The 14143-nt window shown below is 51.2% G+C and overlaps 1 protein-coding gene across 4 annotated transcripts in view; it reads left to right on the top strand.

Annotated features, from left to right (window-relative positions):
• DPP6 (dipeptidyl peptidase like 6) overlaps positions 1–14143 on the top strand; it is a 2152278-nt gene that overhangs the window by 1893632 nt on the left and 244503 nt on the right. For all 4 annotated transcript variants that reach the window (XM_086941474.1, XM_086941473.1, XM_086941476.1 and 1 more), the window contains exon 16: positions 10457–10575. In XM_086941474.1, coding sequence (XP_086797600.1) covers positions 10457–10575 — 119 coding nt within the window. The remainder of the gene's footprint in view (positions 1–10456; positions 10576–14143) is intronic.

Raw genomic sequence — 14143 nt, forward strand, 5'->3', positions numbered from 1 at the left:
CTAAAATAGGTCAGGTAAAATGGGAGGAAGAAGCAAAAAGTTTGGGGATAACCCTGTGTTAGAACTGGCTGTCTCTAGTTGGCAGAGGTATACACTTCTGACAAATAGGGACACTCCTTTCCTAGTCAGGGCAAGGGGATCACACCCTTCGATAACCCCTGCTCACCCCCTTGGTAGCTTGGCAGAGCAGAACAGGCTTATCTCAGAGGCTGTGCGTTAAGCAATTATGACCACATACAGTAACACAGTGAATACACTACAAATGGACGCGACACCGTAGTATTATAAAAATAAGTATTTTTATATAAGGCTTAGCACAAGACCAAAATAACGGCAAAACTGTACACAATCGGAATAAATACGTTCGGGAAGGAAAAAGGATAGTTCAAAGGTAGTTTCTTCTTTAGCACAAGAGTCTTTTATATCAAGCAAATCTTCTTCTTGGAAACACAGTTCTTTGCAACAGGGTAACTCACACGGGAGCTACACAACGTCGAGGCAAAGATAATCCACAGGTTCGGCGTCGACCGCGAGGAGCGCTGCGTCGGGCCTGGAGTCACACGAACCCCCAACAACACAGTACCTTAGGAAAATGAAGCACACGATGATCAGCGGCGTCGAGCAATCCGGCGTCGCGTCTCCGGTGTCGATCAGGCCTCAGCAGGCGTTGTCGATGATGCAGTTGCACAGAGTGAGCAGCGCTCACGGCGTCGAAGGGCACACGGTTGATGCGATCAGCAGCGGGGCAGACACGAGGTCCTCTGGAGTTAGAGCCGTACTCCTACTCACTGGCGTCGCTGCTGGCGTCGGTTGGGCCCAGCGTCCGGTCGTCGTGATTGCTGTTCCTTTCAGAGGTGCTGGATTCAAGCTTCCAGCGGATAGCACTTTTTAGCAGGTGAAGTCTTTTGGCCCTGAGACTTCGGCAGGAGACTGGCACTCTTCCAGTCCTTGGAGATTTTCTTAGCAAGCGTGAGAGTACACACACAGTTCCTCTCTCCTGGTTCCTTGGCAAAAATAAAGAAGCACCGCAGGATTCCCCCAACAACAGCACACCGGCAGAAGGGGTAGGCAGTCCTTTAGATCAGCAGGCTTCTTGTCCTTGGTTACAGGGTTCCTTGTCAGAAGTGATCTGATTTCCTAGTTCAGGGGTCCTTCTCTTATACCCCTTTTCGTCTTTGATCCCTTTGTCTATGCCGGGGGTTTCCCAACATCCTGGGTCTGTGGTGGGTGGAGCTAGGCAGTAGCACCTGGCCTATTCATTGAGCCGGGCCGGGTCCTCAGACGCCCCGCAGGAGGTGGAGCCAGGATCGTCCATGGCAGGTACAGAGCCATCAGTCGCTCGGCAGGGGGTGGAGCCAGCATTGTATCAGGCAAGGCAGGCTATCAACAACTACTCTCCCCCTACTCTCAACGTAATGTCCCACTCATCCCACACTGACTCATCCAGACCTCTTGGAGCCACCCAGCTCCTGTCACACACACGCAAGACCAGCAGAGACCAGATATGGTTAGACAAGAAAATAGACACTTTCTAAAAGTACTATTTTCGAACCCAGAGTCCAAAGACCATCCACACCAACGGATGCGTAATTAAACCCCGAGCTCAGGGATACCAAACTCGACATTGCACCATGCTCCCCGAGCCAGCTAGGATGATAGCGTTAATAATCCCGGCGGCCCATTCTATCCAACGGAGAGCAGGCTACCTCGCAATAGTGAAGCCCTAAGATGGCGGCACTTCACTATCAGGACATGCCAACTTGGTCAGGCTTGTCCTACCTTACACTTACAATGCACCCTGCCCACGGGCCTACCATAGGGGTGACTAACATGAAGTTAAGGGAAGGTTGGAGGGGCTGGCAAGTAGGTATACCTGCGCAGCCGACGTGACAGTGCAGGACTGCACGTGGGTCTCGCAATGACCGACCCGTAGACATTCGTTTACAAGGCCGCTCCTGTGGGTGGCACAACGCGTGCTGCAAGCCCACGAGCGGCATTTGTATTTACAAGCCCTGGCACTCCTGGTGCTCTAGACTAGGGACTGACAGTAAACCAAATAAGCCAAACATGGATACAATAGGTACATCATTTTAACAGAGGGAGCACTTGCGCTATGGCACTGATCAGCAGTGACACGGCGCCCAAAGCATATACCAGCAAAACATCGTAACACCGTAGAGGCAAACAGAAAAAATGGAGGAGAGACTCAAGCCAATGATGTCAGGTCTAACACGTGTCCCCTCCAGCTGAAATGTGGGGAGAACTACCCTTACCCTAGGGAGTCCTCATCACTAAGGCGGAAAAATCTGGACAGACCATCAGCATTGGCGTGATCTGTGCCAGGGCGGTGTTCCACCGTAAAGTCCATCCCCTGTAGAGCAATGGACCACCTCAACAGTTTTGGATTCTCACCCCTCATTTGCATTAACCATCTGAGGGGCCTGTGGTCTGTCTGAACCCGGAAGTGAGTCCCAAACAGGTAGGGTCTTAGCTTCTTCAGCGCCCAGACCACAGCAAATGCTTCTCTCTCTATCGCACTCCACCTCGTTTCCCTGGGAAGTAACCTCCGACTGATGAAGGCTACAGGCAAGTCTCGGCCCTCTTCATTCACCTGAGCTAGAACAGCCCCCACGCCATGCTCTGAAGCGTCCGTCTGAACAATGAATTCTTTCGAAAAGTCGGGTGCTTGGAGTATAGGTGCTGTGCACATTGCAGTTTTCAGGGTGTCAAAGGCCGTTTGACAGGCATCAGTCCAGATCACGTTTCGTGGCTGCTTCCTGGAAGTCAGCGAAGTCAAGGGGTGCACAATGTTACCGTAATCCTTGACAAACCTCCTGTAATAACCCGTGAGTCCTAAGAAGGCTCTCACCTGTGTTTGGGTTTTGGGCGGTGCCCAAGCCAGGATGGTATCAATCTTGGGTTGCAGGGGGGCAACCTTGCCGCTCCCTACTTGGTGCCCCAAGTACACCACAGAACCCTGCCCAATCTGGCACTTACTAGTCTTGATTGTGAGGCCTGCTCCGCGCAGGGCCAACAACACTTCCTGGAGGTGACGCACGTGTTCCTCCCAGCTGGCGCTGAACACTGCGATGTCGTCCAGGTAGGCGGCGCTGAATTCCTCCAGTCCAGCCAAGACCTGGTTGACCAACCTCTGGAAGGTGGCGGGGGCATTCTTCATCCCAAAGGGCATCACCCGGAACTGGTAGAGCCCATCTGGTGTGGCGAATGCTGACCTCTCTTTTGCCCCGTCAGTCAAGGCGATCTGCCAGTACCCAGACGTTAAGTCGAACGTACTAAGGTACCGGGCAGCCCCCAACCGATCGATGAGCTCATCAGCTCTGGGGATGGGGTGCGCGTCAGTCTTCGTGACCGAATTGAGTCCTCGGTAATCCACGCAGAACCGAAGTTCTGGTGAAGCACCAGGCGCTGCAGCCTTCGGGACCAAGACCACTGGGCTGGCCCAAGGACTGCTAGAGGACTCAATCACCCCCAACGCGAACATTTTGGAGACCTCCTCCTTAATGTACGCTCGGACCTTGTCAGTCACCCTGTGAGCCTTGTGCTTCACAGGAGGGCTGTCTCCGGTGTCAACGTCATGGACACACCAATGCGTGACACCCGGAACCAAGGAAAACAGATCCGGGAATTGTCCCAACAGGTGGCGACAATCCTGTTTCTGTTCAAGGGTCAGTGTGTCAGAGAGGACCACACCATCCACTGACCCGTCTTGCTCTTTAGCATACAGGAGGTCAGGAAGAGGCTCACTCTCCTCCTCCGTTCCATCATCTGTAGCGAGGAGCATGCCCACTTCGGACCTTTCTAAGTGGGGCTTCAAACGGTTGACATGCAGGACCCGCAAGGGGTTCCTGGGAGATTTCAAGTCCACCAGGTAGGTGACATCGCTCTTCTTCTCCACAACCTTGAACGGTCCAGTCCACCTGTCCTTGAGCGCACAAGGTTCTACAGGGGACATGACCCACACTTCCTGACCAGGCTGCAGCTCTACCAGAGTGGCATTCCGGTTGTACCATCGCTTCATCTCCTCCTGGCTGGCCTCCAGATTTGCCTGAGCAAGTTCTCTAAAGCGCTGAGTCTGGTTCCGAAAGGCCAGCATGTAGCTGTATACATCCTGGGGAGGTTTCCTGGGAGATTGCTCCCAGCCTTCCTTGACCAGACTCAGAGGTCCTCTTACCGGGTGACCGTATAAGAGCTCAAAGGGACTGAACCCTAGAGCCTTCTGCGGCACCTCACGGTAAGCAAACAACAGGCATGGCAAGAGGACGTCCCATTTCCGCCTCATTGGTTCTTCAAGACCCATAATCATGCCTTTCAGGGTCCGGTTGAATCTCTCAACCAGCCCATTTCCTTGAGGGTGGTAAGGAGTGGTGAACTTGTAGGTTACCCCACACTCCTTCCACAGAGACTTCATATAGTTCGATATGAAGTTGGTGCCTCGGTCGGACACCACCTCTCTGGGGAACCCCATCCGGGAGAAAACACCCATCAGTGCCCGTCCCACCACGGGGGCCGTCACTGTCCTGAGAGGGATGGCTTCCGGGTACCTTGTGGCATGGTCCACCAAGACCAGGATGAACCTGTTGCCCAGGGCTGTCTTGGGGTCCAGGGGCCCAACAATGTCAATACCCACCCGGTCAAAGGGGGTGCTGACCACTGGAAAAGGTTGGAGGGGAGCCTTCTGCTTCCTTCCGCTTTTCCCACTTGCCTGGCAAGTGCGACAAGTCTTGCAATGGATGTCTACATCCCTACGCATCTGAGGCCAATAAAAATGGGTGACAAGCCTGTCATAGGTCTTGTCCTGCCCCAGATGTCCAGCTAACGGTACGTCATGAGCCAACCCCAGTAGGAAGGCTCTGAAGCGCTGGGGTACCACCAGCACACGGGCTGACCCAGGCTCAGCAGCCTTAGGCTCGCTATACAGGAGGTCGTTCTCCCAGTACACAAAATGTGACCCTGACTGATCACCTGAGGATTGGGCTGAGGCCTGCTGCCTCATGCCCACAAGAGAAGGGCACACCTTCTGTTCCGCACAGAATTCCTCCCTGGAGGGACCACCATCCTGCTGCCAGTGGGTCAGCTCGGGCAGATCTCCCAGTTCGGCAATTTGTTCCCCTGTGGGCTCCAGGGCATCCCCCTCGGGGTCTACCTCCTTCTGGACCACGGGAACAACGGGGGCCGGTTTCCCGCGCCTCCTGCCTCTTCTCTTCACAGCTGGGTCCTGGGCCGTACTTTCAGGCTCCGGGACCCCATCAACACCCTTACTCGCTGTCATGGATCGAGTGGTTGCACACACCCACTCCGGTACACCCAACATTTTCAAATGCGCCGCTCGCTCCACCTTAGCCCAAGGGGAGTCTTCCAAATCATTGCCCAGGAGACAGTCGACAGGCATGGCGGGCCTCACAGCAACCTGAAGAGTACCTGAAACTCCCCCCCATTCAAAGGAAACCTGAGCCACCTCACACTCTTTCTGGGAGTTATCGGCAGCTATCACGGGGTAGAATACGTGGGGAACCACCTGCTCTCTGGACACCAAGTGACACTTGACAGCTGTCACACTCGCTCCGGTGTCTCTGAGGGCTTCCACTCTATGGCCATTAATGGTCACCCACTGCCTATATTTGCTAGTGTTACTAGGCAGAGGGGGTGGAGGGACCATTTGCATGTCTCCTAGCGAGATCAGGGACATTTCTGCGGGACCCCTCCCATCATGGACAACCATCTCCTCCCCTCCCAAGGCTACACTGGCCAACTGACGAGGGGGTGCACGCGGTGGTGCATTCGAATCCTTCTTGGGACACTGGGGGTCATAAAACCGGTGTCCCACCTGCCCACAACCGTAGCAGGTTAGGGGGCCCCTATGAACAGGTTTACCCGTCGGGGCCCCTGACTTCTTCTCAGGGGGAGGCTGGGAACCCTTCCCTTGGTTCCCTTGGGGATTACTTTGGGGCCCTTTCTGAGACTCCTTCTGTTTACCCTTGTCCCCCCCACTCTTCTGCTGGGGACCCTGCCCACCTTTGGCTGAGTCTCCCACTGGACCCTTGTGGACCCTGGTACTGACCCAGCGGTCCGCCTCCTCAGCAAGTTTTCTAGGGTTAGATATCTTGCTATCAATCAGGTGCTGGCGCAGCTCTGGAAAACAGTTATTAGACAAGTGCTCCCACGCAAACAAATCATAGAGAGCTTCATAACTTTCCACTTGGCTGCCTTTTACCCAACCATCCATGGCTCTGCAAAAATAAGACACATATTCAACCCACGTCGTACCAGGCAATTTCTTACATTCTCTAAAAGCTTGTCTGTACTGCTCGGGGGTTAAACCATATCGCAACATTAAAGCCTCTTTCATATGAGCATACGACATCCTATCTGCAACAGGCATGTCTAACAGGGTATCTCTTCCCTCACTCACAAAGCGACCCCACAACCCTGCTCCCCAATTCTTCTCAGGGACCTGGTGGGCCAACAATGCTAACTCATATGCTTTAAACCATTGACCAATATCTTCATTCTTATTGTAATCTTTGATCACATTTTTCGGGAAGTAAAACTTACTTTCTGCAGGCTCGGATGGAATGCTGCCACCAGAGGGATTCAACTCTAACTTTTTAGCTTGGATATCCAGTTCCCTCAACCTGGCTTCACGTTCCAAAGCTAACTTCTCTCGTTCAAACTCCAACTTTTTGATCTCTAAATCAGCCTCCCTTCTACCTCTCGCATTTTCTAACTCCAACTGCCCATTTATCTTTAGCCTTGCCATCTCCATGTTGTAAGCTCGCTCTTTCGCCCTTTCTTCTCTTTCTTCAGGGGAAAGACCTTTGGAGGAAACACTGCTTCCGGGAGAGGGCACAGGTCCATTCACTGGCACCTCCTCATCCCCTTCCTCTGTGGGTACCACCACCACATCAGAGGGATTTCTGGATTCCCACCAGGCCTGTAATGCTTTATAAAAATCATCTTTTCTCGAGAGGCCGGTGGTAGGAACTTCGAACTGGTTGCAAAAGTGTTTCAGCTCATCTTTCTTGTATCTTTTTAGCTTACTCCTCTCGAACTCTTCAACAACAACGATAGCAGGGGCAGTGACTCCGTTGTCACTCATGATGAAACTGGCAGTGTTCAGAAATTCAAGTTTCAGGAAAGCGGAGAACAAAAATAGGATCCTTCCGAATCAGATTGTGACTGCGTTATGGTCTGCTTTCACTATGTAGCGCACACTAATCACTGTACATGGGTCATAAATGCAAGGTCCAAATCCTCACCGCTGACCCACCAATGTTAGAACCGGCTGTCTCTAGTTGGCAGAGGTATACACTTCTGACAAATAGGGACACTCCTTTCCTAGTCAGGGCAAGGGGATCACACCCTTCGATAACCCCTGCTCACCCCCTTGGTAGCTTGGCAGAGCAGAACAGGCTTATCTCAGAGGCTGTGCGTTAAGCAATTATGACCACATACAGTAACACAGTGAATACACTACAAATGGACGCGACACCGTAGTATTATAAAAATAAGTATTTTTATATAAGGCTTAGCACAAGACCAAAATAACGGCAAAACTGTACACAATCGGAATAAATACGTTCGGGAAGGAAAAAGGATAGTTCAAAGGTAGTTTCTTCTTTAGCACAAGAGTCTTTTATATCAAGCAAATCTTCTTCTTGGAAACACAGTTCTTTGCAACAGGGTAACTCACACGGGAGCTACACAACGTCGAGGCAAAGATAATCCACAGGTTCGGCGTCGACCGCGAGGAGCGCTGCGTCGGGCCTGGAGTCACACGGACCCCCAACAACACAGTACCTTAGGAAAATGAAGCACACGATGATCAGCGGCGTCGAGCAATCCGGCGTCGCGTCTCCGGTGTCGATCAGGCCTCAGCAGGCGTTGTCGATGATGCAGTTGCACAGAGTGAGCAGCGCTCACGGCGTCGAAGGGCACACGGTTGATGCGATCAGCAGCGGGGCAGACACGAGGTCCTCTGGAGTTAGAGCCGTACTCCTACTCACTGGCGTCGCTGCTGGCGTCGGTTGGGCCCAGCGTCCGGTCGTCGTGATTGCTGTTCCTTTCAGAGGTGCTGGATTCAAGCTTCCAGCGGATAGCACTTTTTAGCAGGTGAAGTCTTTTGGCCCTGAGACTTCGGCAGGAGACTGGCACTCTTCCAGTCCTTGGAGATTTTCTTAGCAAGCGTGAGAGTACACACACAGTTCCTCTCTCCTGGTTCCTTGGCAAAAATAAAGAAGCACCGCAGGATTCCCCCAACAACAGCACACCGGCAGAAGGGGTAGGCAGTCCTTTAGATCAGCAGGCTTCTTGTCCTTGGTTACAGGGTTCCTTGTCAGAAGTGATCTGATTTCCTAGTTCAGGGGTCCTTCTCTTATACCCCTTTTTGTCTTTGATCCCTTTGTCTATGCCGGGGGTTTCCCAACATCCTGGGTCTGTGGTGGGTGGAGCTAGGCAGTAGCACCTGGCCTATTCATTGAGCCGTGCCGGGTCCTCAGACGCCCCGCAGGAGGTGGAGCCAGGATCGTCCATGGCAGGTACAGAGCCATCAGTCGCTCGGCAGGGGGTGGAGCCAGCATTGTATCAGGCAAGGCAGGCTATCAACAACTACTCTCCCCCTACTCTCAACGTAATGTCCCACTCATCCCACACTGACTCATCCAGACCTCTTGGAGCCACCCAGCTCCTGTCACACACACGCAAGACCAGCAGAGACCAGATATGGTTAGACAAGAAAATAGACACTTTCTAAAAGTACTATTTTCGAACCCAGAGTCCAAAGACCATCCACACCAACGGATGCGTAATTAAACCCCGAGCTCAGGGATACCAAACTCGACATTGCACCATGCTCCCCGAGCCAGCTAGGATGATAGCGTTAATAATCCCGGCGGCCCATTCTATCCAACGGAGAGCAGGCTACCTCGCAATAGTGAAGCCCTAAGATGGCGGCACTTCACTATCAGGACATGCCAACTTGGTCAGGCTTGTCCTACCTTACACTTACAATGCACCCTGCCCACGGGCCTACCATAGGGGTGACTAACATGAAGTTAAGGGAAGTTTGGAGGGGCTGGCAAGTAGGTATACCTGCGCAGCCGACGTGACAGTGCAGGACTGCACGTGGGTCTCGCAATGACCGACCCGTAGACATTCGTTTACAAGGCCGCTCCTGTGGGTGGCACAACGCGTGCTGCAAGCCCACGAGCGGCATTTGTATTTACAAGCCCTGGCACTCCTGGTGCACTAGACTAGGGACTGACAGTAAACCAAATAAGCCAAACATGGATACAATAGATACATCATTTTAACAGAGGGAGCACTTGCGCTATGGCACTGATCAGCAGTGACACGGCGCCCAAAGCATATACCAGCAAAACATCGTAACACCGTAGAGGCAAACAGAAAAAATGGAGGAGAGACTCAAGCCAATGATGTCAGGTCTAACACCCTGCAAAAAGGGCCAATTCCAACAACCATTAAATGTGGATACCATGGAATGTGGTGTATACTTGGGTAAACATAATTTATCATAAATCCTTTTCCCCGCAGGCAATTATAACGCAGCTGTTACAACAACCACATTTTAACAACGCATATCATTACTCCGCAAGTCGGAACAATGACTTGCGCAGGGGTGAGAAGGTGTTGGATTTAAAATCTAACACCTTCCATACTGTTGCAAATCGTGGTGTTGGAATAGTAAATTATACTATTCCAACATCCAGCTCCCACCCAGGGAAAGTCGTTGTTACGACTTGTAGAGTAATGGTATGAGTTGTTAAAATGCTGTTGTTGCAACGAGTGCGTTGTAATTGCCTGCAGGGAAAAAGAATGCGTAGTAAGGTGGCTTATACATATACTTACAATATACACTTGGTTCTCTATTACAACATCATTCTGTGCCCCAGATTTAAGAATGTTATAATATTGTAGCAGCTAACTAAAATAGTTTCTGTGACCCTCTGCCATTTCTTATATGGAAAGCCCCGTTTGATCTAAAAATAACTGTTTTTTAAGCATGTTGTACCATGTTGACAAACAAACACATTGCTCTGCAAAATATCATTATAGACGCACAATGCCAGTATTACAAATAAGTTACATAAAAAGGGTATTTAAAACAATCTATGTTTAAGGATCATTCATGGTCATCAGGGCATGGCTGTGTGGATAACATAGCCTAATCTATCAAGGGGGGCCTTGGACGAGGAACCCACTTTGCCCCTGCCTTAAAACGTTTCTTATTCCCTTGTTCCCTCCGACAGTCCCCAGCGATTGCAATCAGCTAGATGCGTGCTATAGAAACGTTGCCATCCCAACTACTATTTCAGAAGAAATTGCATTTCAAGGCTAAATCTGCCACTGTTTGCTATATTGTTAATATGTTGTTTTGTTTCTTATTCAAACAAAATGGTCTCCATTTTCTTTGTTTCAGTGCGAACACAAACGGGACCTTCAACAGGCAATGCCTTTCCTGTGATTTGATTGAAAACTGCAGTTATGTCAGCGCATTATTCAGCCGAGGCCAGGATTTCTTTGTGCTGACCTGCGAGGGTGAGTTGCTGTACGCTCCTGCAGTGCTGTAGCATCCATTACTGAATTCTGTAAAGGTTGGCACAATTGAAATACAGATGTGTGTGCACACGGTAGCACTAAATATGAGCTGCTTTTCACAATAAGAACAGATATTATAATTATGGAAAGCAGTTGTGGCCTTGTTCCTTGGCATTGATAATCTCGATGTGGGCACATACTCCAGAATGGGTATTTAAAAAACTCATTCGCATATTGTGTCTACTATCTTTTATGTTATTATTCTGGCAAGGTGAGAGATATGCAGGTCCTGGAAGGATGTAAACGCCCCTACTTTCACACAGTGTCTGAAACATATAATCCTTATAAGTGAATCTGACATGGCGTGTGACAGTACAAGTTATGATAAGGTCTGGGCAGCCCTTGTTGCTTGGCGGAACAGGTAATGGTATTCCAATGATGTCACCTGGGCACTGTTGGTTCTTTTCCTCCAAAGTAACGCAGGGTCACCATGGTAGTGTGAAATGGAGTGGACTAAGAAAGCAGTAGCCGCTTGAGGGTTATACATCTCTCTCTCTGCACGGGTCTCGAACATCAGGGCTGGAATAGGTCGATTAGTAGAGAGAGGTTGCGGTTTCCCATCAAGAATGCCCATCCATGGTATATGAAGAATACATTTTTTTTTTGAAAAGCAAATTGTGTCTACTGTGTGTCATGTCTTCCCGCCTGACCCTGTCGAGGGACAGGACAGACGGACAGGAAATAGGAACCGGAAACAACACGAACAGGATATAGTAGTCTGTAAGCTAGTATGCTACTAGCAGGGAATAAAGAAGCACGCATCTAACGTACCTGTGCCTCGGTGTGTTTTTCTTAACGAGCGCTGCGACATTGGCGACGAGGGTGGGATCATCATTAACCCCACACGCAGCATCATCGCTCAGACACCCTGTGTGGCCGACCACCGAGCCCTGCAGCACCAATCCTGGCCGCGCAGAGAAAGAGCGCGAAAGTCAAGGTGCCTCCAGCCGTCCGCCGGAAAAACCAGAGAGCGTATGCCAGAGCGCTACTCTGTGTGTGGCCAGAGACTGCCGGCCGAGTGAAGGACAAGCGCGTGTGCCGGGCGCTGTCATCGCGTGAGCCTACAAGCTGCCTGCCTGCGGAGAACCAGGAGCGCTGCTCCGTGTGCGTCCGGACCCCGCCCCCGCCTGCTGAGAAGGACGCTGGCTGCCGGTAACGAGCGCGAGCAAACGAGCGCTGTTACCAGGCAACCCCTAGAGTCGAGCGGTCGGCTCCTCTTAGCGCCGCAGCGCCGGAAGCAGCCCAGACACCCAAGAGAAGGTGAAGAGGCCGGCCAAACAAGAAAGAAAAGAAAAAAAAAATACTAGGGTGAGTCTAACCCTGCAAGCTGTCCAGCGCACCCTGCCATACTTATATACGGGCCCCAGCCAACACGAGGGAGTCAAGAGACCACGAGGGGAATCAGAAAGAAAGACCCCATGTCTCGAGTGGCGGCCATCTTAGGGTCAGGCGCCAGTGCATAGCACAGACCACACACCTTCGACGGCGGCCATTTTAAGGTCAGGCACCGTCCGAAGATTAATAAGCTGGTTGCAGAACAAGACGGAAAACACAAGCCCAGGACACAGAAGGACCCCAGAACCAAAGAAACAGATCGGGATTGTACACAATCTAATCATACAGGGTCAGCCAATTACAAATGTCCGATACAAACCCTGACAGCTCATCAGAGGTAAACGACGTAGCAGGAACAGCAAGCACAGGAGGCCCAAGCACAGGAGGCCCAATCCCTCCGGTCAACAATGCGCCCACGATGGCCACCAACCCTATTGGAGCATCGTTCATGCGCCAACCACAACCACTGCCACTAACGCCAGGAAACAGCATGGGCCCGACGTGGAAAACGTGGAGTGAGGACTTTGAGGACTACATGATAGGGTCCCAGGTACAAGACCCCAAACAAAAACTAGTGGCCCTAAGAAACTTGATAGGCCCGGACATAGCACAAATCATCAAAGAACTACCTAACGCAGCAACTGCCAACTACGATGAGGTAAAAGTTGCCCTTGATCGGCGTTTCCTTCACAAACGCAACGTAGACTACGAGCGTCACACATTCAACCTAGCAGCACAAGAGAAAGATGAGTGCATGAGTGATTTCATCATGCGCATAAAAAGACTTGCGCGATACTGTGACTTCGATAATTTCAAAACGGAAGATGCTTTGAGACTCCGCATTATCGACAGATGCCAATCTAAAACTCTCCGCAGGAGACTCTTAAAGAAACCATACACACTAGAGGAGATTGAGGAACTAACGAGGATCAACGACCAAGCAGAAGACTACGCCAAGCGGATGGGGACACAAAAATCATCAGACAGGAAAGACCAGGCTCTACGAGTCCAGGCACACAGCTCTTCCAAGACGTCCAGACACACGTCAAAATCTCACAAGTCTCACACCACCCGGAAAACATCGTCCAAGCAGAGTTCACGACACACGAAATCCACGAAGTCTGCGCCCACCTGCTACAGATGCGGGCAAGACTACCCGCACTCGGGACAGTGTCCAGCGATAGGTCAGAGATGCCACCGCTGTGGAAGAGATAACCACTTTGAAATCGCATGCCAGGCCAAGCAGCCAAATCACAGGTCGTCTGTCAAAAGACATGACACACGTCATCATGCAAGAGCAATAGAAGAGAGAAGAGGTCGGTCATCCAGCTCATCAAACTCCAGCGTCCAGTCAACATACTCCCAGCAATCCAGAGGACGATCCGGAAGCGGCCACCGCACCAAGCATTATGCGACTGAATCATACCGGTCACATAGAGACACCTCCAGCGAGTCGTCTTCACACACCCCCACGTCACAAGACAGTGATGAGTATATCTGCATGGTCTCAGACCCAGACCGATTGAAGCGATATCCAAAGCTTGACATACTGATAGGCGACCACCCGGCCAAATTTGCACTAGAGTACCACAACATGAAGCAGAAACCTAAACTGGAACCAGCTGCCATTCGCATATTCACATGGATGTCACGCAAACCACTACCTTGCCTGGGTCGATTTCCTACCACCCTCACATTCAAGGATCGGAAAATCGACGCCTACATACATGTGGTAGAGGGGCCAGATGTCGCAGACTGCCTGCTAAGCTTACCCACGGCAGAAAGACTCAAACTTGTAGAACTGCTGTACATGACAGAAGATGCCCCCGACATCGTGGCAAAGTTTCCAAACTTATTCAAAGGCCTTGGCAAGTTGAACCACTTCAAGGTAAAACTACACATCAACGAGAACGTGACACCTATCGCTCAACACCATAGGAAGGTGCCGTTTCACCTACAACAAGCCGTCGATGACGAGCTCCAAGACCTGCTTTAAACAGACATCATCGAACGCACGACAGGACCCACCCCATGGGTATCGCCAGTTGTGGTGGTTCCCAAAAAGGGACAGGATAATAAGGTCAGACTGTGTGTCGACATGCGCGCGCCCAACACAGCTATCGAGCGGGAACGCCACCCTGGGCCCCACATCAGTGACATGATCACAAAATTA

The sequence above is a fragment of the Lissotriton vulgaris genome, chromosome 10, assembly GCF_964263255.1.
Source record: "Lissotriton vulgaris chromosome 10, aLisVul1.2, whole genome shotgun sequence".
NCBI lineage: Eukaryota > Metazoa > Chordata > Amphibia > Caudata > Salamandridae > Lissotriton > Lissotriton vulgaris.